At 41.8% G+C, this 23572-nt stretch overlaps 2 protein-coding genes across 15 annotated transcripts in view; one reads left to right on the top strand and one right to left on the bottom strand.

The window, feature by feature from the left end:
- galnt9 (polypeptide N-acetylgalactosaminyltransferase 9) overlaps positions 1-17750 on the bottom strand; it is a 130242-nt gene extending 112492 nt beyond the window's left edge. For 2 of the 3 annotated variants that reach the window (XM_062958568.1, XM_062958570.1), the window contains exons 1-2: positions 17130-17750; positions 14435-14894 (exon numbers count right to left, since the gene is read on the bottom strand). The gene's annotated coding sequence lies outside the window, so the exon portion shown is untranslated. The remainder of the gene's footprint in view (positions 1-14434; positions 14895-17129) is intronic. The other variant, XM_062958569.1, reaches the window with a different exon arrangement.
- A 39-nt stretch (positions 17751-17789) lies between these two features.
- Positions 17790-23572, top strand: part of fbrsl1 (fibrosin like 1) — a 428841-nt gene continuing 423058 nt past the window's right edge. For 8 of the 12 annotated variants that reach the window (XM_016996766.2, XM_016996767.2, XM_016996770.2 and 5 more), the window contains exon 1: positions 17790-18570. In XM_016996766.2, coding sequence (XP_016852255.1) covers positions 18274-18570 — 297 coding nt within the window. In that variant the 5' untranslated portion in view covers positions 17790-18273. The remainder of the gene's footprint in view (positions 18571-23572) is intronic. The other 4 variants (XM_016996773.2, XM_062958563.1, XM_016996772.2 and 1 more) reach the window with 2 other exon arrangements.

The following is a 23572-nucleotide window of genomic DNA, read 5'->3' as shown; positions in this document are numbered from 1 at the left end:
AATGAACAAAGTATAGGAGAAAATATTTACCATATGCAGTTGAAAGCCACACCCAAATACTACTTCTCAACATAGTCGCCATTCAAATCTAGGCACTTATTATAGCGATGAATGAGCTTGGCAACTCCTCCCTCACAAAACTCTGCCGCTTGCGTCCTCAACCAGCTGGTCAGCCCTTCTCACAGCTGCACATTGTTGCCAAAACGCTGCATTGCCAGCCACGCCCCCATTGTTGGAAACAAGTGGTTGAGGACGCAAGCGGCAGAATTTAGTGGGGAAGGATTTGCAAAGCTCATTCATCGCTATGGTAAGTGCCTAGATTTGAATGGTGACTATGTTGAGAAGTGGTATTTGGGTGTGGCTTTCAACTGCTTATGGTAAATGTTTTCTCCTATACTTTGTTCATTTTAAATTCCAAAACGTAATCTACTTTCTGGATAGCCCTCGTATCATCCAAACCTGATTGGCATTGCTGACCACATCAAGGGTTTCCTGCAGCACCCATTGGAAGGGCAACACGGACTACATGGGAAGCTACCCATTGCACTGGAATGCACAAAAATTAGGAAACAGTAACACAGCAATGAAACGTATCCATACATAAGTGCAGAGGAAACGGGACTATTCTGCAAAGCTTAAAGCTGTCAGCCTAAATTGCACATGATATGCCTGAACCAAATTACAAATTATAGCCTTGAATTTCCCTTGGACCTTCTACAACATTCTGGGTTGTTATTTTTTTCTTTTTAAACCACCTAGTAAGGGGATTAAATAACATCTCACCAGCCTTGTTGCGAAATGCCCACTAAGAACAATTGATCGGCTGCTCTGAGCAACAAGCCCATGACAATAGGAAAACAGAGTTACTTCGTTTGGCTAATGGAATAAATAGGCCAGCGCTATTTCCCAGCATGGGAGGAAAGGGGGGGAGAGGGAGGCTGTGTCCACATGGGCAAATACAAATAACACTCTGAGTAGCCTAGATCCATAAGTGATGTTTGCTGCTATAAATACAATTTAATGGCTAAGTTTCAGATGGCTAAGCTAAATCCCTGTCAAGAGGGCAATGAGGAAGCACTTGATCTCTGCACCACAAGACCAGAAAGAAACACATTAAGTCTTGCCATTAATGAAACTCTTGTCAGTACAAGCTGGGAATGGTTGATTAAAGAGATTAGCTGGAAAGTTCTCGTTGGCTCTAGGATGCCCAGCATAGTTCTCTGAGGTTACCCATCTGTTCCCAAGGTGAGTTCATCAGTGGAATAGCCCTTGGTGCCAGATGCTTGGTAACAAATAATGTCAGCTTCTGCTATACTGGGACACAGGACAGGGTTTCCTTTCCTCTTCACTTTATCTTGACAACAACTCTGTAAGATCAATCAGGAGAAGGCAGAGTACCTGGATCAAGATCGGCCACAGAGATTCCTGGCCACGTGGAGGAAGACACTCTTGATTTTTGACATCACTGGTGAATACTTTAACCCCATCCCACATTGAATATTTTAACTTCCTATTTTCAGCTTGTGGACTACCACAGAAAAGACACTTGAGGGTAAATAGAAGGAAAAATAATATAACAAAGACATAAAAATAGAAATACGTACAAAAGAAAGTGGGAAAAGAGGAGGCTGGTGGCCACCATAACAATACAGTGGGGAATCCTTTGAAGAGCTGACAAAAGTGCTGAATCGGATTTTGCAGACAGAGTTCAGGACCTTGGATAGCTCTGTTAGAGTCCAGGCCCCGTTTACACTGACATATAAATAATATATAATAATAATTACAATAATATATAATAATTATAACATATTGTATATACATATAATATTCATAATATTATATTGTAATACAATATAATACTAATAATACAATATAATAATATTAATTATATATTACATTTTACATGTAATATTACTAATAATATTACAATATATTGATACAGTACAATATAGTAATTTGTTACCAGTATTGTACTATGCTAATAATATAATATTGTATGTAAATTTAATTTGTAAGCCGCTCTGAGTCCCCTTCGGGGTGAGCAGGGCGGCATATAAATGTAGCAAATAAATAAATAAATAAATAAATAAATAAAGGAATTCAAAATTGCATGATATGGTCAATATAACTGCATTGGACCTATATACCAGTCTAAGAGACATCTGCCAACTGCACATCCACTCCCAGGTTGCCAACTGATGAAACAGCTCAGATAAACTTCTGGTGTGCTGAGATCAGCAGGTGAAGTTTATAAGAGGTTAGAACTAATTTATATATTCTTTTGACCATCGTATTTATTCTCCATCCTTTTTGCAAAGGGTTCAAGGTGGGAGATGCAGCTCTCCACGTTCCCACAGTAATCTATATATATAAATGAGTGATGGCATCACGGCGACCAACAAAACAACAAAACTACAGGCCCCCCAACCTCGAAATTTGACAACACAACCCATCATCCACGCCTCTAGGTTGATACAACAAAAAGAAAAGAAAAATAAAGTCCTAATTAGAGGCAAAGGAATAATTGTTTTTATCCAATTGCTGCCAGTTAGAGGACTAATATCTGCCCACTTGGTCTCCTAGCAACCAACTCAGCCCAGGGGGCAGGCAGACTTAGGCCTCAGGCCTCTTCCACAGATTATCTAATTTGCACTGGATTATATAGCAGTGTAGACTCAAGGCCCTTCTACACAGCTCTTTAACCCATTTACCCTTTACCTTAACTACCACCAATTCCTCAATACTTTATTTCCCATACCACCATACTTTGCCACAGCAACGCATGGCCGGGCACAGCTAGTCCTGTCTATCAGGGTGAGAAAAAATAAAAAGAAATAGCACCCAAGGTGGCTAAGAAACATAATTAAAACAAATTAAATCATAGCATCATCGTAATATTCAATAAACATCAAACCCGTTGAAAAATCCAGACTGAAAGAGATAAACAGATGTTCTACCTAGCCTGAAGGAACATGTTGCAGAACTCCAAAGTTTGTGCACTATTGTTGAACTAGAGGTGCTTCTAATAAAGAAGATAGAACTAGTCTTAGGTCTGTGTCTTCTGTCTGGAAGCGATACTAGATCAGCACATGGAATCTGACAAAAGCATATCCATGGTTTTTTCTTAACCAGCCAGACAGAATGTCCAGCTGGTTTCTGTTTGTAGAAGCCAGTCCTTAGCAGATGGTTCATGAAAATTTAAGAAGCCTCCAAGACTAGGTTTTTATTGTGAAATTGCACTGTTCCATTCACTGAATTTTGCAAGGAAACCGATGGGAGGTAATAGGTGCTTCCAGACAAAGGGCTTCAACTGTGCACCATTCAAAGGCACCATGTGTCTCCTCTTCATATTCTTTCCTAAGGTCAACATAGGATGGCAACAAAGTGAAGGAAATAAGTATATCCACATTACACAGTAACGGTATCCATCTGATACTACTAAAACTCTCTTAAGGTATAGAGGGGTTGAGAATGATCCACAAGAGCCACTATTTGTCTTAATGTTCTGTGAATCCATAAGGGAGTAGTGGCCACAGAAATGACAACAGATCAGGGTCACCCATTTCAGCCTCTCTGTGGAATTTGCCCCAGGTTTCAAGCTGGATAAACTCCAAAAAGCACCCTTCCATTGGAATATTAAATCAACTTAAAAGGTGAGTGAAGACTGAGAATATCTTCAGTTTTAGTATGTTATCGAAACACAGATCCAGGATCCATGCCAATTGACCCCAAAGGTTGAGACAAATAGAAGCTGAAACATTGTTGGTAACATACCATATGCTACATAAGTACAATACACAATACACAATACATACAAGGGTTGAATGAAAAGTAATGCCTCCACCTTCGTAACTCCTCAACAGATGGCAGTCCTGGTCTGCGGCAGGTCCTGGCTTGTTCAGTAGACTCTCCTCTCCAGTTCCATTTGGCGGGAAGCCTTAGCATTGAACGGTTGTGTTGTTAAAGTGCGAAGTATGGAACCCTGCACAGATGGTCGGTCAATACGACTTAAGCAACGTGCAGTCATTGAATTCCTGACAGCAGAAGGTGTCACTCCAAAGGAGATTCACCAGAGAATGCACGCTGTTTATGGTGATTGTGTTGATGTGAGTCCTGTGCATTGTTGGGCGAGTAAGTTTAAAGATGTTGAGGTGGGAACATCTGACTTGCATCACAAACTAAGAGTTGGACATCCTGTGACAGCAACCACCGAGTTTCACAAGCAAACAGTTGACAGATTGATTCAGGACGGTCGCCGTATCACTCAGAGAGAAATTTCAAGCATAATCGGCATTTCACAAGAATGTGTGGGTCACATTATTGTTTTGCTTGGCTATCGGAAGATCTGTACACGATGGGTCCTGTGTCGACTTCTTCCGCTATGGCTTCGGAAAACTTGTTTATCGTTGGCAGAAATGTATCCAATTGTCTGGTGATTATGTGGAAAAGTGAATAGTGGTAGTTAAAGAGCACATTCTAAGGATTATTTCTGTGTTTGATTTATTAAAATATTCCCATCCAAACCCAAGTAACGAAGGTGGAGGCATTACTTTTCATTCAACCCTCGTAAAATCCAAATCCTGGGTTAAACCTATTGATGGGTGATTCCCACTCCCACTTCCCAGGCCATGTCAAAGCACACAGGCCCATGGGAAAAAAGAGCCTTTTTTCGTGTCAGGAGCGACTTGAGAAACTACAAAATGGACTGCCAGCACTGCACGGTCCACCTCAACCCACATGTTTGCCATGTGGAAGTTGTGCGGCTCTCCTACGGCCGGTCCTTAATTCTTTTGGATCCTCTGTGAAATATAGCCCTAAGCTATATCTTCCTTTGAAGGCAAAGTGTGGCAGTGAAAAGCCGAAACCCCACTCTTGCAATTTCAAAAAGCAGGAATATAAATGCACACTCTCACCTCAATTCTCCTTTTTATCCCTCATTTGATACAAGTTAAGTATACTTAAGCCATTTCTATTTTCCTGCAGTCAAGCTCCTGGCGCAAAGTTCAATTACTTGAGCAGCATTTTCAAGCCTGCCACTAGATAAGAACCCGGGAAGAAAAAGAGAGTGCTAAACCCCAACACTTAGAAACCAGGGTTTTGCCCATCTCCAGAGTCCTCCAGTTTTCTCCACGGCATCGAATTAAAATGCAAAGACATTATCATTTGGCCTTGGTGGTCCTGTGGCTCTTTATCCATGCATCTGGGTTCTCTTCTTGTCTACCCACTCAGAAATATTTGGTGCAGTAAGTAACAGAGTATGTTCAAAAGTTATCAACTGTGGCCAATAAACAGGAAAATGAAAACACAGATAATTCTGAAAAAAATATGGCATACTGCAGCAAGGCAAAATAGTCTCATGCTTATGGAATTAAAATATAAACAAACCCCACTCAGATTAAGAACCATGGTGGAGAAACTGGATCCCAGACCGTTCGTGAATCCTTGGCTGAGCTGGTTGGTGTGTCTTTAGAAGAGCTGGAGCCGCTGGTTGAAACAATATCTAGACGAGTTCTGCTTATGCACAGAAAGAAAACTTGCCAAGGGAAGCGATAATATGTTTCACATAAACAAAAAGTGTTAGAGATGAGGTTCTGAGTGCACGTTTCAAGGAAAAACATAAAGTACAGGAACAACAAATTGCCTGTTTAAAGAGATTCCTAAGCAAATGTTCGGAAAATGTAAAGTTATTGCCCTCTAGTGGAGACTCTCAGGAAAAGAAATAGAGTAGAATCTCACTTATCCAAGCTAAACGGGCCAGCAGAACCAAGATAAGCGAATATCTTGGATAATAAGGAGGGATTGAGGAAAAGCCTATTAAACATCAAATTAGGTTATGATTTGACAAATTAAGCACCAAAACATCATGTTATACAACAAATTTGACAGAAAACGTAGTTCAATACGCAGTAATGTTATGTTGTGATTACTGTATTTACGAATTTAGCACCAAAATATCACAATATATATTGAAAACATTGACTACAAAAATGCCTTGGATAATCCAGAACATTGGATAAGCAAGTCTTGGATAATTGTACATCAATTCTGTGAAAGATAACAGAAAATCTGGTTGCAGTCCATGCTGACTAGTGTGGGATGGAGCTAACAACCACTAGCTGTATATAACTGCTGTTTCCAACACAGGCAGGATCTACACTGCCATATAATCCAGTATCTGATCCTTGATTATCTGCTTTGAACTGGATGATATGAGTCTAAGGTAAAGGTAAACATTTTCCCTTGACATTAAGTCTAGTCGTGTCCGACTCTCGGGTTGGTGCTCATCTCTATTTCTGAACCAAAGAGCCGGCGTTGTCCGTAGACACCTCCAAGGTTATGTGGCCACTGGCATGACTGCATGGAGTGCTGTTACCTTCTCGCCAGAGTGGTACCTTTTGATCTACTCACATTTGCATGCTTTCGAACTGCTAGGTTGGCAGAAGCTGGGGCTAACCGCAGAAGCTCACACTGCTCCCCGGATTTGAACCACCGACCTTTCGGTCAGCATGTTCAGCAGCTCAGCGATTTAATCCGCTGTGCCACCAATATGAGTCTACGCTGCCATATAATCCAGTTCAAAGCAGATTAATTTGGGATCACAGGTTGGGAACCAATGGTATATATGAATGAATGTGAACTCCATTGCTGTGACTGAGGCTAAATCTGTACTGCAGAATGGGAGCATTATGGCTGTGGTCAGAAAGCCTTCATCTTGAACCATCTTTCTCCATCACAACTACCCCAAATTGCCTCTGAGGTTGTGAGGTGGCCCACCCTTGGTTTAATACGCAAATTAAAAGGGAGAAGCACACATGTCCACTGAAGTTCTGCTAGCTTTTCTTTTCAGCTGCACACACCAATGATACTGTGGTTCATGCTAAAACTGGATACCTGTCTGCACTCCTAAAAGAATCTCAAGATAGCCTCTTGATGTCAGAAGACAAGAGTCCTTGAGCTTCTCGCCTATCATCATATTTCAACAGTATTTCTGTCCTGTGCACTTCGCTTTGCTTTACCCGTGACCTGCTGATCTAGCTAAACAGTTGTTGAAAGCCAGAGATTAAAAGGAAGTTGTGCAGGGGGTTTAATACATGACTGATCAGGAATACGAGCCTCATCCACACCGGCTGAAAGTTCTACTCTCTTCTACCCTGGATCACAATGGGACAATTCAACACCTAAAGGTGATCAAGCTCAGACCCAGGAAAATTAAAAAAACAGGTAGAAGATTAATGGCCCTTAATTATCTGCTATGTAAAGCATCAACGAAAGTCCAAAGCTGCACAAGACGAATTATAGGAACACGGCATGTAAGAAGCATGGATTGGAAGGAGCTAGACATTGAAAGAAAACAAATGGAACATACAAGGGTTACCCAGAAAGTAGAATACGTTTTGGAATTAAAAATGAACAAAATATAGAAGAAAACATTTACCATATGCAGTTGAAAGCCACACCCAAATACCACTTCTCAACATAGTCACCATTCAAATCTAGGCACTTATCATAGTGATGAATGAGCTTGGCAACTCCTTCCCCACAAAACTCTGCCGCTTGCATCCTCAGCCAGCCGGTCACCCCTTCCCGCAGTTGCGCATCGTCGCCCAAACACTGCGTTGAGGACGCAAGCGGCAGAGTTTTGTGGGGAAAGAGTTGCCAAGCTCATTCAGTGCTATGATAAGTGCTTAGATCTGAATGGCGACTATGTTGAGAAGTGGTATTTGGGTGTGGCTTTCAACTGCATCTGGTAAATGGTTTCTCCTATACTTTGTTCATTTTTAATTCCAAAACGTAATCTACTTGCTGGATAACCCTTGTATAAACATTGCAATACTTGCAGTGAGCGAGCTAAAGTGGATAGGAAGGCAACACTTTTGAAATGGCTCAGTCGAGCACCCGTTCCTTATCTCCTTCATCTCGCTGATGAGTGTATAGCTGGTAATGCCATCAGGAAAAGGACCAAAGATGACAAGGAGGAAAACTGTTCCATTTCTTATCTTAAGGTCAGCATCGTCCACCCGGTGTGCAAATAGGAGGATCTGACCTTTGGAAATGGTAAGCGTTGTCAGTGTTCCCATTGAAAGTTTGACTCCGCCGGTTGTCGAAATGTCACTTACAGCAAAAATCAGAGACTGGAGGTATAATCTGCCTTTTTGTATCTGGATTAGTGTTTTGCAGCATGGGGTAAGATTTGGAATAGGCTTTGAGGCTTTCACATAAACTATTGAGCATATGCATGCTTATCTGGGGTGTATTTAACTGGATGACATTTCAGATGTACCCATCCCTGGGAACTAGTTCGAACAGTGATTCGCAATTGCAGGGTGTATCTCCAGCTAACATGGAATACAATGAGGGATGATTCGAATTGAATTCCAACATCTGGAGCCTCCCTGGTTGAGAAATTGTTCCCATTTGTGGTCTACTGCTGAAAATGTGTATATACTTAGGCTTCCCAGCCGTGGGAAGAATTCCTTGGTTCTTCTAGGCCATCTCTTGCAGCATATTGAAATGTAGATAAATTTGCATTACTGAAAGCAAAGTTTTAAGTTCAGGAAAGTAATAGTCTCCTAATATTCTAAACTGGAATATCACTTTCTGGGGGCCTCATTTTAAGAAGCAAATTGAAGCGGGTTCAGAAAAGAGCAGTGAGAGTGATAAGAGGCAGTTGAAGAAACTGCAAATGTTCATTCCGTAGCCGGACAAGCAAATGAAGGGTGCGACTATTACGTGATGAACACAAAAATACCAATTTGGAGAGCCAAAAAAAGGGAGTGCAACTTTTATGTGGTGCAACTTTTATAGCGGCTATTCCATGGTGAAATACGGTAGACCTGTGCATCCTATATCCAGCAATTGCTTTTTGTGGCCTAAATGTAGAATTTTGCATTTGTCTTGGTCGAATTTCATTTTAATACTTTTAGCCCCGATTTTGAGCTTATCAAGGTCTCTTGAATTCTGTTGCTATACTTGTTAGCCACCCTTCCCAGTTTTGTGTCATCTGCAAACTTGACAAGTCTGCAGATGATCATCCCTGGCAAGCACTTTTGTGATGGCTTTAAGAAGCCTGTGTGTTCTGGGCTAGAATTAAAAAAGAGGTTGGAGTAGGCAATCTTCCCAAATAATGAATGTTAAAAGCAAAAATCCATCTAAAGTAGGACGGGGGGAATTACGGAGGCTCTTTGCCTCTCTCCTGAGAGAATCAAGAGATCTCCTTTGCAAGCCCAACACAGCAATCAAGAAGAAGAGAGGAAGCCATTATCATAAACGCACAATAGTATTTGAGAGAGCTTTTGAAGTTTGCAACCGAGATGCTATAATTAAGGGGAAACAATCCAGGCTCAACAGTTGCTGTCTGAAGCAAGAGAAAGAAGTCATGAGATCTCACTTTGTGTCAGGGAAAATGAACACACAGAGAATCTAGCACAGCTAAAGAAACTGGATGCATAGCAGCCCTAAGCCTTGCAAATGACCTTGCAAGAAAAGGGCCAAAATCCAAAGAATTCCAGAGTCCTGCTAGGCATCCAAGGAAGATTTGTACTTGCATTTCTCAGACAGCAGTTGTGGTGCACCAACCTGTGCAAGGGTGCCTCTCCATTGCTGAATTCATGCTGTTTGACACTTTAAATTGCAAGGCTCATTGCTATTGGATCCTTATTTATTTAAATCCCGCTAGTTCTTTCTTTAAATAGACTCTAAGTGGACAGCAATACTACTGATACAACACCTTTGCAATAAACCTCACGTGGTTATAACTCCGCCACATCCCCTTAGGTATTGTATCATGACATTCACCGTCATTACCCGGGTGCTATCAATATTCCATATGTTCCTCAAATAGTATTTTTATATGATTAGAAAAAATATAAAATGTATATGACTAGAAGGAGCCTCCAGTGGCGCAGTGTGTTAAAGCACTGAGCTGCTGAACTTGCAGACCGAAAGGTCCCAGGGGGAGCAGAGTGAGCGCCCGCTGTTAGCTCCAGCTTCTGCCAACCCAGCAGTTCAAAAACATGCAAATGTGAGTAGATCAATAGGTACCGCTCCGGCAGGAAGGTAACGGAGCTGCATGCAGTCATGCCGGCCACATGACCTTGGAGGTGTCTACGGACAACGCCAGCTCTTTGGCTTAGAAATGGAGATGAGCACCAACCCCCAGAGTCGGACACGACTGGACTTAACATCAGGGGAAACCTTTACCTATATGACTAGAAATGCTGTACCATTTCTATCTAACACAAACCTGACCAGGTAATGATTGGTTCATGACAACGGAACTGTGGAAAGTTCCTCCACACCATCATCACCATCCTATCTGGCACAGAAAACAAGGTCCAAAGTGTGCCCAGCAGCATGAGTACGACCAGACATCACTTGGGATAGACTCATGGTTGTCATGGAGGCCATGAAGTCCCGAGCCTCTCCAGACAGGGCTTCCTCAATGTGGATGTTGTTATTATTAACTGCTGTCAAGTCAACTTTATGAACGAGACACCTCCAAGTCACTCTGTTATCAACAGACCTGCTCAGGTCTTGTAAGCACAGGTTCATGACTAAAAAAGTGACACCTTACGCATCACCCAGAAAAAGGAAATAAATCTCTCACACACACACAGACTTTGCAAAAAGAAAACAACAACCCAAAAGGACGAAACAAGATGCCAATTTGTATTACATTTGCATATGCTGTCCCATCTGTATAGATACAGATTTAGAAATAATTACTGCAATTCAAATAGAAATACAAGCTGCCTTGCCATAGTGGAGAAGAGTGTGTCCAGCTGCTGCAAACTGGGACAGACGATTTCAGGGCCCCTGAAATCTCCCTTCTTTCTCCCGCAAACTGGAGAGGAAAAGATGTCTTGAAAGTGAAGTCTGTTCTTGAATGACTGTCCAAATAGAGATCTGTCCTCAGTTAAGGACACCTTGCGAGCAATGGGGAGAGAGTATTTTTTCTATTGAGGGAGGCAAGGTCCCTCCAGTTCTTGAATTCTAAATTGTATCTTGAATTCTGACAGCTCATTTAGTTGCTGGAGCTCTCTTGGGGTAGCCGATGAAAAGGTCCTCCGGGTGACAGTCACCAGTTGAGTTCTGGCTGGTTGCAATAGACGTCCCCCCAGAGGACCTAAGTGTTTGGAGAGGATTGTATGGGAGAAGGCCATCCTGTAGACCAATGTAGGGCTTTAAAGGTCAAAACTAATGCTTTGTACTTTGCCTGGAAACTTAACTGGCAGCCAGTGGAGTGACTTTAGTATAGGTATGATATGCTCACTCCTGGATGTTCCTGGAACCAATCTGGCTGCTGTGTTTTGAACTAAATGGGGTGCAGCTGACTTTATGGTACAGTTCAGGCATTACCTTATCAAGACATAGCCCGAGACCTGCTATGGCAATTATATATAGGTTTTGTGAGAGCAGACCTCATTCCACATTTTCCGTCTCAGAGCAAACACCTTTTTCACGTCAGAGGGCTAACATCAATTATGTCCTTGCAAAACCAAGTTTTCTTTCCCTGTGAAGCAATCTTCCATTAACACAAAGGACACTTTCCCTGTAATACCAGACACCTTGTAACTGACAAAAGACATCATTTTCAGTTTAAGTATGATGAAGAAACTTGGAGTGAAGGGAGGGGTCAGAGAGTGAAATGGAATCAGAATTATGTAGCTAAGGGAGGAGGTAAAGGAGCCGAAGAAAGGGTAGCCAGAATGGGTAGGAAGAAAAAATGGCATCGACAGAAATCGCATCTCAAAATGTGGAATAAAGCGGTCTGCTTTCAGTATCTAGAACAGCCAAGGTGGTGTGATGGTTAAAGTGCTACACTGAGAGTTAGAAACCTCAGGTTTTAATCCTCAGAGTCATGAAGTTCACTAGATGTCCCTCTCTCAGGCCATGCCTACATTGTCATATAAAATCCAGATTATCTGCTTTGAACTGGATTATATGGCAGTGTAGAAGTGGCCTCAACTTGACCTACCTTACAAGCTTCTTATGAGGAAAAAAGTAAGGTATGGAATTCCATCTATGGCCCTTTCTACACTGCCAGATAATCTAGGTTATAAAGCAGAAAATCTACATTATCTGATTTGAACTGGATTATTTTAGTCTACACTGCCATATAATCCTGTTCAAGGCAGATACTGTGAATTTCATACAGCTATGTAGAAGGGGCCTATGTTGTCATGAGTTCCTTGAGGGAAATGTAACATAAAATATATGCCAGTTATTATAGATACAGTTTAATCAACTGTTGGGGGGAATCATTGGCCACCATTAGCGATCATTCAGTTTCAACTGCTCTGGAGAATAAATGCCTGTCTCTTTGAATATTCACATTGCTGAACAGTCTCTGTTGCCCTTGAAAAAACGGGCCTTTCCCAATCAGCTGCCAATCCACTTTTCTGCATTTAATGAAAACACTGGGTGACCCCCAGTCTTCTTTATGCATGGATTTTGTCTATGCCATATAATGTAAATCATCCCAAACATCCCCTGAAAATCTGCTCAATTGTTTGCATGTGATGCAATAAAAAACAAAAAGCTTAGTTTGATTCAAATTGTTTATTCACATGGCAATATTCTAATTTATATTTGTTCCAAGCTGTTTGTCAAAATCTATCAAATGATGTGCCACACTGTTCTATATGAAGGAAACAAATACCATATTTACTTGAGTCTGAGTTGCCCACAAAGTAAATTTTGTGTATTTGTATTTTAAATCATACAAATTTAGTGAAACTCCATCCAGTCATTTTTTGTGTATGATGCTTTAACAAAGACTTACATTTATTTCTATATAAATGGTATAACTCAAAATCTCTAATTAATAACCGGAAGACAGCCTTAATGATACAGGGGTACAAGAGTCCAACAGTGAGCAGAAAAACAACAACATGGACACAGCAGGACAGAATGATCTATGGTTTGTAAGTTCACAGAGCATGACAAATCAACAATATGAACTTGAACTCTTTACACAGGAAGGGGAATCTGATCTAATAGGCCAAACCTTGGTGGGATGAATCTCCTCACTGGAAAACAGTAATGGCTGAGTATAACATACTCTGCAATTTACACCATTATTTATTTTATTTTTATTTATTTACATCACTTTCACCCTGCCCTTCTCACCAGTAGGGACTCAGGGCGGCTTACAACAGCCGGCAATTTACATTGCCCAGAACACATTCAACAAAACAATAACAAAATCAATAAACATTACAACAATACCACATCAATTGAAAACTCAATTAAACTCTATTAAAACATGAATTATAAAATTTTAAAATGCATATGTATCCATCTCCCCTTGCACTGCTCCATTTTATCCCCTTCCTCCCACCTGCCCATGAGAATACATGAGGGAATGTGGGCTAGACACCCCACAATTTTTGATATATTGCTAGCAGCCAAAGGTTTGACGACTGATTAAGCCTGGCATAACTGAATATAACCCAAGATGGACATTGGTGTAATCAAAATTCCTATTTAAAATAGCATAGGGCAGCAGCAAATAATCAAATCTGCAAAGGTCAAACTAGCAAATGTGAGGGAACAAATAGAAAAAAGGGGAAATCACCAAAGCAGAATACAAATGAATATCCTATACTTGGAGGGGGAGGAGTCAGAATAATAATACAGCATTCCTATGTATTATGAAGTCAAAAATAACGAATCCATTCCACAGGGTTCATCTTTTTTTTAAAGGGAAGATTGCTTTAAGGCAGGAATATGCCCCTTCAGTTGTTGTTGGGCTGCAGTTCCCATCAGTTTTCACTACGAAAACATACTGTCAGTGGTAGGTAAAGAGAGCTGCAATCCAACAGCATCTGGACAGCATTCTAAGCCCCTGTCTGAAAGGTTGAAAAATTATGGGGATGTTTTCTTTATTACTTGTTCCTTGAAATAACTATTTCTATCCTATTTCTTACACTGCTAAACTTGGACTCTTGAAATACATATATATTTTAAAAAGTAGCCCTTCAAAGAGATGAGAGGCATATACTGCAAAATAAAAAATTTACTGTATATCACTGCTTCCCCATTCTATTGCTTTTTTAAAAAACTAAGAGAAAAAAATAGAGTAGATACCATATTTACTCGAATCTAATACTCACCTTTTTGGACTAAATTATCTTCTCAAAATTAGGGTACGCATTAGATTTGAGTAATGTGGTGAATACTTTTTTGGGTTTCAGGGTTTTGAAATTGAGGTGCGCATTAGATTCAATGGCGCATTAGACTCAAGTAAATACGGGTATTTTCAGTAGCAGATAGATTCTCCACAGAGTGTGAAAATAATTTCATAAGTGGTCAAACTTCCTGAATAATCAAAGTGCTAGGGTATTTCTACACCGTTCAGCAATATTTTTTTTCTTTAAACTGATATAGGTTCTATTTAGTTTCTGTTATTTTCTCAGAAGCCCCTACTTACCATTTGGCAGTTGATGGATGAAAACAGGACATTTCAAACAAGTAGTTTAGTTGTTCACTGATGGTTGTAAGATTGTTGTTTGAAGCACCAAAGAACAAATAACTTTTCAAAAATTTAAATTTATACTTTTAAAAAAAATGCTGTGATATCAATGCTCACTACATTATGTAGGTGACGGCATGCTTAGTTGTATCTAAACAGAGCAAGCTTTTGTGGATATTCCAGCACATGGAGCTTTCATGAATATACAAGCATATGCTGTGTATTCTTGAACTAGTCCCTTGGCAAAAACCTGAACATGGTGCTCTGGTTGACAGCAAGACTGGACTTACGTTGGTCAGAAATTCTTGCTTTGATGCTAGAAACATAGAAGATTGGGAAAATACTTCTCTTGATTGAAGCAGGGGAAAATCATCAATACCAGTACTTTTTCTTATACCGATTATTGTTTGGGTGGTTCCTGGAGTTTGAAAAATAACATATAAAAATATCTGATTATAGTTAATTATCATAATAGTTACAATTTACAAAGTAACAGACAAGCATGGAAATGAGTTGGACAGCCCTGGCCTAGCTGTCCATAACATCTCCCTTTTAGATAGGGGTGAGGGAGTGATTGAATTATTTATCTTTCGACTTAAAGAATTAGACTTAGTGTCTCATCACACTAGAGCAGTGGCTCTCAACCTGTAGGCCGTGGCACAGCAGTGGGCCGCGAGAATGACAATCCAGTCCACGAACCTTCTTATTTATTTATTACCGTATTTATTTACTACATTTATATCCCGCCCTTCTCACCCCGAAGGGGACTCAGAGTGGCTTACAAATCAAATGTACATACAATATATTATTAGCATAGCACAATATAAGCATTACATTACCATATTGAACTATATCATTATAGTAGAGTCTCACTTATCCAACATAAACGGGCCGGCAGAACGTTGGATAAGTGAATATATTGGATAATAAGGAGAGATTAAGAAAAAGCCTATTAAACACCAACTTAGATTATGATTTTACAAATTAAGCACCAAAACATCATGTTATACAACAAATGTGACAGAAAAAGTAGTTCAATACACATTAATGCTACATAGTAATTACTGTATTTACAAATTTAGCACCAAAACATCATGTTATACAACAAATGTGACAGAAAAAGTAGTTCATTACACATTAATGCTACATAGTAATTACTGTATTTACAAATTTAGCACCAAAATATCACAATGCATTGAAAACATTGACTACAAAAATGCGCTGGATAATCCAGAACGTTGGATAAGTGAGACTCTACTGTATTATTAGTAATATTTGGAATCAATTGGGGTAAACTGTGGAGGTGATGCAGATATTTGACCTGAATGGGATCTTGTTAACAGCTTGTTTATTTTAACTTCTTTTGTAAGTTGTATGTATGTCTATGTGTTAAATGTTTTGATACGGCCGATGGGCTAATCAATAAAACATGATTTGATTGATTAGTAATATTACACTTGATATATAATATATAATTATTATTATATTGTATTATTAGTAGTAGTATAACATTGTACAGTAGAGTCTCACTTATCCAACATGAACGGGTCAGCAGAATGTTGGATAAGCGAATATGTTGGATAATAAGGAGAGATTAAGGAAAAGCCTATTAAACATCAAATTAGGTTATGCTTTTACAAATGAAGCACCAAAACATCATGTTATACCACAAATTTGACAGAAAAAGTAGTTCAATACGCAGTAATGTTATGTTGTAATTACTGTATTTACGAATTTAGCATCAAAATATCACGATATATTGAAAACATTGGCTACAAAAATGGCTTGGATGATCCAGAGGCTTGGATAAGCGAGGCTTGGATTAGTGAGACTCTACTGTATATTGAAAACATTGACTACAAAAATGGCTTGGATGATCCAGAGGCTTGGATAAGCGAGGCTTGGATTAGTGAGACTCTACTGTATATTGAAAACATTGACTACAAAAATGGCTTGGATGATCCAGAGGCTTGGATAAGCGAGGCTTGGATTAGTGAGACTCTACTGTATATTGAAAACATTGACTACAAAAATGGCTTGGATGATCCAGAGGCTTGGATAAGCGAGGCTTGGATTAGTGAGACTCTACTGTATATTGAAAACATTGACTACAAAAATGGCTTGGATAATCCAGAGGCTTGGATAAGTGAGACTCTACTGTATATTGAAAACATTGACTACAAAAATGTGTTGGATAATCCAGAACGTTGGATAAGCGAGTGTTGGATAAGTGAGACTCCACTGTATATGGTAATATTATTATTAACATTACACTTAATATATAATATATAATTAATATTATTATATTGTATTGTATTATTATTATTAGTAGTATAACATTGTATTATTCTTCCTTTTTATTTATTTCTTTTATTTCTGCATGGGCAAACTTGGGCCCTCCCTTGAGGCGTTTTGGACTTCAACTCCCAGCATTCCTGGCCTCAGGCCCCTTCCTTTTCCCCCTAAGCGGCTGAGGGAGAAAAGGAAGGGGGCTGAGGCCGGGAATTGTGGGAATTGAAGTCCAAAATACCTGGAGGGCCCAAGTTTGCCCATGCTTGGTGTAGGCCCTCCTCCTCTCTTCTCCTCTCCTCAGGGCTGGACGAGACTGAGGCGTTTGTCTATCCATTTCACACACGCGCACGCTTTGACTCACCTTTTCTCCTCAGCGTGTTGCTAAACGCTCTCAAGGGGGAGCAGAGCGGACTTGCTTGACCCCCCCCCTCTCTCTCTCTCTCTCTCGCTCTGTCTTTCTCCCCCCCCCCCCCCCTTTTTGTGTTAGGACATGCCACAGTCCCGCTGAGAAGGGGAGGGGGCGCGCGAGCGGGCGAAACCAAAGCGGGGCGTGTAGGGGGGGATGGGGTTGGGGGGAAAAAGAGCGAGGGCGTTGCGCGCGCGGCCTGCGCCGGGGAATGACGCGGCGCCGCCGCCCGCCCTGCTCATGCGCGGCCGGTGCTGAACGAGTTGGAAGGGAAGGGAAAGGAAGGGGGGAAAGCGGGCGGGCGTTTGAGCATGAGGCGGCGACGGCGGCGGCGGCGGGAGCGGAGGGGGGCCGGCTGAGACAGCGAGAGAAAGGGGCGCAGCTCTGAGGCGAAGGCTGAGGCGGCAGGCGGGCTGGGGGCGCGGCGGGGAGGGAGGGGAGAGCCAGGGAAGAGCCGGGGCCCGGCAGGAACAGCGGGCGCAATCGCCTCAGCGTGAGGAGAAAGAGGGGGGAGGAGGCGGCAGGCAATAAAGCGCAATAAAGTTGCCCTTTGGAGCTGGATTCGAACCCACGGGAGGAGGAGGAGGAGGAGGGGGCGGGGTGGGAGGGAGGGAGGCAGGAGCGGGTCAGAAGAGGAAGAGGAGGAGGAAGGCTCGCCACCACCGCCGCCTCCTCTTTGGCTGCTCCTGCCTCTTGGCTCTCTCTCTCAACCCAAGCTCCTTCCTCCCACTCCACCTGAACTCCAGAGGAACCAGGCTTTCCGTCTTCCCACATTTTTAAATCTATTTTGTAATTATTATTAATTTTTTTTCAAGACACTTGTCAAGGTCACGCCGTGGATTTAACACTACCCCCCCCCCCCCCACGCGTCGTCGTCTTCCTGCCTCTCTTCATCACTTTCTCTCCGGATTATATCTCTTCCCCCCCCCCCCCCCCTTTTGGATTATATTTTTTCCTTCTTCTGGATTAGCAGGGAAGAAAAGCGTGCTCTGCTTTTGTTATTGTTGTTGTTCTTCTTCTTCCCGCCGCAACCCATCCATCAAGCGACCCGTCCATCCATCCATCCCACCCTGGAGGATTAATTGCCGTCGCTGAGGAGATGGAGGGCAAAATCCGACAGAGCCGGAAGTCCCGCTCCCAAAGGGACCGGGTGAGGCGGAGGGACCCCAGCGGCCGGGGCCAAGCCAACCTCCAGAGCCCCTCCTCGGCTTCGGAAAGAGAAGCCAGCCCGGGCAAGGAGAACGCCGGGCAGAACGGGGCCCAGCCCAAAAGCCAGGCGCCGGGAGCCAGGGCCTTGCGACCCCCCCGCCGGCGGAGGCGAGAGTCCAGCTCCCAGGAAGAGGATTTCATTGATGGCTTTGCCATCGCCAGCTTCAGCACGATGGAAGCCTTGGAGGTAAGAGACATGCCTGGCTTGACAGGGCTGCCTGGGAGGGGGCTTCCTTGGTGTGTTGTCAAAGGCTTTCATGGCCGGAATCACTGGGTTGCTGTGAGTTTCAGAAGCATTCTCTCCTGACCTTTCGCCCAGGCATCCTCAGAGGTTGGGAGGTCTGCTGGAAACTATTCAAGTGAGGTTTATGTATCTGTGGAATCTCCAGGGTGGAGAAACAACTCTTGTCTGGGTTATTGTCTCTTGTCTGCTTGAGACAAGTATGAATGTTGGCCACCTTGATTAGCATTGTGAAGCCCCCCCCCCCCTTGGCATAGTGGACTGACTTGAAGGTTGGGTTGCTGACCTGAAAGCTGCCAGATTCGAATCCCACCCAGGGAGAGTGCGGATGAGCTCCCTCTATCAGCTCCAGCTCCATGTTCCAGAAGCATTCTCTCCTGACCTTTCGCCCAGGTATCCAGAGAGGTTGGGAGGTCTGTTGGAAACTATTCAAGTGAGGTTTATATATCTGTGGAATCTCCAGGGTGGAGAAACAACTCTTGTCTGGGTTATTGTCTCTTGTCTGCTTGAGACAAGTATGAATGTTGGCCACCTTGATTAGCATTGTGAAGCCCCCCCCCTTGGCATAGTGGACTGACTTGAAGGTTGGGTTGCTGACCTGAAAGCTGCCAGATTCAAATCCCACCCAGGGAGAGTGCGGATGAGCTCCCTCTATCAGCTCCAGCTTGGACATGAGAGAAGCCTCCCACAAGGATGGTAAAACATCAAAACATCTGGGCAATGTCCCCTGGGCAACGTCCTTGCAGACGGCCAATTCTCTCACTCCAGAAGCGACTTGCAGTTTCTCAAGTCGCTCCTGACACGACAAAAAAAATGGCCGGGATCACAGGGTTGTTGTATGTTTTCTGGGCTGTATGGCCATGTTCCTGAAGCATTCTCTTCCAACGTTTCACCCACATGTATGGCAGGCATCCTCAGAGGTTGTGAAGGTTAGGGTTACCTCACAACCTCTGAGGATGCCTGCCATAATGTGGGCGAAACATCAGGAGAGAATACTTCTGGAACGTGGCCATACAGCCCGTAAAACACATAACAACTCTTGTCTGGGTTGTTGTCTCTTGTCTGCTTGAGACAAGGATGAATGTTGCCATTGGCCACCTTGATTAGCATTGAATGGCCTTGCAGCTGCAAAGCCTGGCTGCTTTCTGCCTGGGGGAATCCTTCCTTGAAAAGTGTTAGCTGGCCCTGATTATTTTCTGTCAGGGATTCCTCTCTTTCTTGAGTGTTGCCCTTTATTTACTGTCCTGATTCTAGAGTTTTAAAATATTGATATGCTGTGAGTTTTCCAGGCTGTCTAGCCATGTTCCAGAAGCATCCCATTAAATATAATTACTACTGATAGTAAAGGTAAAGGTTTCCCTTGATGTTAAGTCCAGTCGTGACCGACTCTGGGGATTGGTGCTCATCTCCATTTCTAAGCTGAAGAGCCAGCGTTGTCCATAGACATCTCCAGGTCATGTGGCCGGCATGACTGCATGGAGCGCTGTTACCTTCCCGCCGGAGCAGTACCTAATGATCTACTCACATTGGCATGTTTTCAAACTGCTAGGTTGGCAGAAGCTGGGGCTAACAGCTAACTCTGCTCCCGGGATTTGAACCTGGGATAACATATAACAATGTATCATGATATACTGTTTTGTTAGTGTGTGTTTGAAGTTGTAATGTTTCTGATTGTGAGCTGCTTTGAGTCTCCGTTTGAAGAGATATATCGGGATATAAATAAATAAATAAATCTCCTGAAGTTCCACCCACATCTATGGCAGGCATCCTCAGAGGTTGTGAGGTCTGGAAACTAGGAAAATGGGTTTATATACCTGTGGAAACCTTTTAGATTTTAATGTGCAATGCTTCTGTGAGACTGTACCCCACTTACGCTGCATGACCGTAATAACTTTGATACTATATCTGTGGAAAGTCCAGGTTGGGAGGAAGCAGCCAGGCTTTGGAGCTGAAAGGCCATTCAATGCTAATCAAGCTGGTCAATGGTAACATTCCCACTTGTCTCCAACAGACAAGAGTCCTTTCTCCCAACCTGGACATTATTCCACAGATATATAAACCCCACTTGCCTCGTTTTCAACACACCTCACAACCTTTGAGGATGCCTGCCATAGATTTGCGTGAAACTTCAGGATATTTATTTATTTATATTCTGCTGTATCTCTCCATACGGAGACTCAAAGCAGCTCACAATCAAAAACATTACAACTTCAAATGTACACTAATAAAACAGTATATCATGATATATTGTTATATGTTATCAGTAGTAATTATATTTAATATATTAGTATTGCTATATTTCAATATTATTATTATATTGTATTATTAGTATTATATTGTATTACATTATAATATTATTATCAATATTATATGTATATACAATATATTATATGATTAGCCTAGCACAATATTAGCATACTTCTGGAATATGGCCATACAGCCCGGAAAACCCACAGCAAGCCAGGACTCCTCAGCCTTGGAGGTTTCAGTAGCAAGGAACTTCTTGTCCAGCATCTGCATCCCTTGGCCCCATTTCCCCTTTGCACTTGTTCAGAGTTTTTGCTTCTGCGCCATCCTTTCATCCCAAGCTATGTGTTGTTCCCAGGATGGTCTCCTTGGTTTTGCCTGACATGCTCCTAGAGTGGAGGAGCCTTCGAGGAAAAGTGCAGAAAAGAAGGAAAAGTTCCCATTTGCTTTTGGAGTCCTGTCCTCTCCTCTCTCTCCCCCCTCTTTTGCATGATGATTTTATTTGATAAGGGACTGCATGTGAGGAAGAAGGCCATTCACTGGATGTGCTGAATGGCTAAAATCTGTATTTTATCAAAATTGTTCACACAGTCATCAAGGCATGAAGCATTCCTGGTCTGTTTTCAAATTGTGCACACAATCACCCAGAATTATATATAAAAAAACATGAAATGTCCTTGTCCTGTGTTTTGCAGCGTCAAATTTTTTATTTTGCAATGGAAGACTGGTAAAACAAATGGTTGTGGTTTTGACATGAGAGGAGATGCTTGTAGGATACAGTCATGATACAGGCAGAAGCAGTGGGAGATATGATGTTATCAGAATTCATTGGGATTTAAAAAAAACTGATCTGCAGTCATCAAGTTTCTTATCCCTGGTTTGTTGATTTGATGTGATTTGATTTGGTGGGCTGAATTGCTAAAAATGTGCACACGGGTGTCAAGAATCACTTATAAAAAATTAAATACGAAATGCTCTTGTTCTGTGTTCTGCACTGTCAAAATGTTATTTTGTAATAGCAAAACAAATGGTTATGGTCTGATATAAAATGAGGCGATGTTAAGAGAAGTTGCATAGGCAAAAGCTGTGGGAGATGTATGGAAATGCTATCAGAATTAATTTTGGTTTAGTTTTTTTGTTTACAAAAAACCCTGAATTGCAGTCATTGAAGAAGTTTTTCATCCCTGGTTTATTGATGATGCAATTTGGTTTGGTTGACTGTACATCTATATTTGTCTGGGTTTTAATCAGTTGGCAAGAAAACATTGCTGTTTTGACTTACTGCAAATGGCATTTTGTGTGATAAATACACTGTTTGAGTTTGTCTGAGGATGAATGTTGTGCAGAGTAGGAAATGTAATATTTTCAAAGGGACTGTGACAAAGCAAGGGGATTTTGGGTGGCTTTTCTTGTTCATGATATGATGGGAAAATCCGAGTTGATGACTTTCTGGTAAACAGAAACAGTCATATTTCTTTGTCATTTTATTCCTCCTGATATGTTGTTTTTAAAACAAACTCTGGTTAGCATATGTACATGTGTGTCCCAATTTACACTGCCCACATTTACAACCTTTCAGATTTTCTTCTCTAGAAATAAATCCACCAGTAAAGTCTCACTCACAATGCATAGTAATCCCAGCATACCTATGCAGTTGTGGGAGGAAGAAAAGATGAAGGAATGAGGGAGATGAATTGGAGTTTTGGTGTAAGAAAAGCTGACTGACCTAGGTTTCTTGTCACTGTCAAGGTTGGGGAAGTGGAGAAGGTGTGCTACCTTAGTCATTGGAGTGCTTTCTCTGCCTGGGAAACCTACTGGAGAGGAAGACACAGCAGAACATATTTCTTACCAATTGCTCTCAATCTGTGTGCTCCTCTTAAAACAAAACACCTAACGGCAAGCCATCTCCCTTCAGTTAAGCCCCCTTGGGACTAGCACTTACTGCCTCTTCTGGTCCCTTGGAAGAACATCTGCACACTTCTCTTACTGAGAAAAGGTGATTGCTGATGTTTACATCTTAAACCCCATTGAAATTGATGGTGGGTTGAGTAGAATTGCCAGCTTGTTGGCTACTTCCGTCTCTGTTGCAAGCCATTGGCTCCCTACCTCCCCTTTAATGTCAATCGCAGTTTAGGAATTTAGGAATGCAGCCCAGGCATAAATTGAGACCTGCCTGTACTCAAGTTAGGTAATTATCTCCGATTCATATAAGTCAGGAATGACTAGTTTTGGCTTTTAACTATCTGTATGGTGTTCACTGTTTACTGTTTGTCAGCTGGCCCTGTTTGCCATCATAAAGCTCTCTTAATTGCTTTACAGCTCTCAGGAAAATGAGTTTGGTGCAGTGTTAAAAGCTTCTATTATGCTCAAGGTTCTCCTAAAACATTTGTACATATCCAGATAAAAACCTACAATTTTATACTTTTTCCCTTGTGTTTTTGAATGTGTTTGGCTTGAAACCTGAAATACCGTGGTTGGATTTTTCTGAGTTGTGTTATAATGTTGATGTTGTAAGCTGGAAAAACATACATTTGTTGTGCATCAGGTGGTCAAGGCTGTTAGCAAGTTGTCTTGTCAAAGATGGTTCCTGTCCTATGAGGTGCTTTCAGTTGCTGTACTTGTCTCTTTTAAGGTTTCCTCAATGCCCCATTTTGTTCTGGGAATTTTCAAACATATTTGGGCACTGAGACCAATAGCCAAT

This window comes from Anolis carolinensis, chromosome X, assembly GCF_035594765.1.
Source record: "Anolis carolinensis isolate JA03-04 chromosome X, rAnoCar3.1.pri, whole genome shotgun sequence".
Lineage (NCBI taxonomy): Eukaryota > Metazoa > Chordata > Lepidosauria > Squamata > Dactyloidae > Anolis > Anolis carolinensis.
Note: the sequence above shows the minus strand (reverse complement) of the source record. Positions and strands in the feature narration are given on the sequence as shown.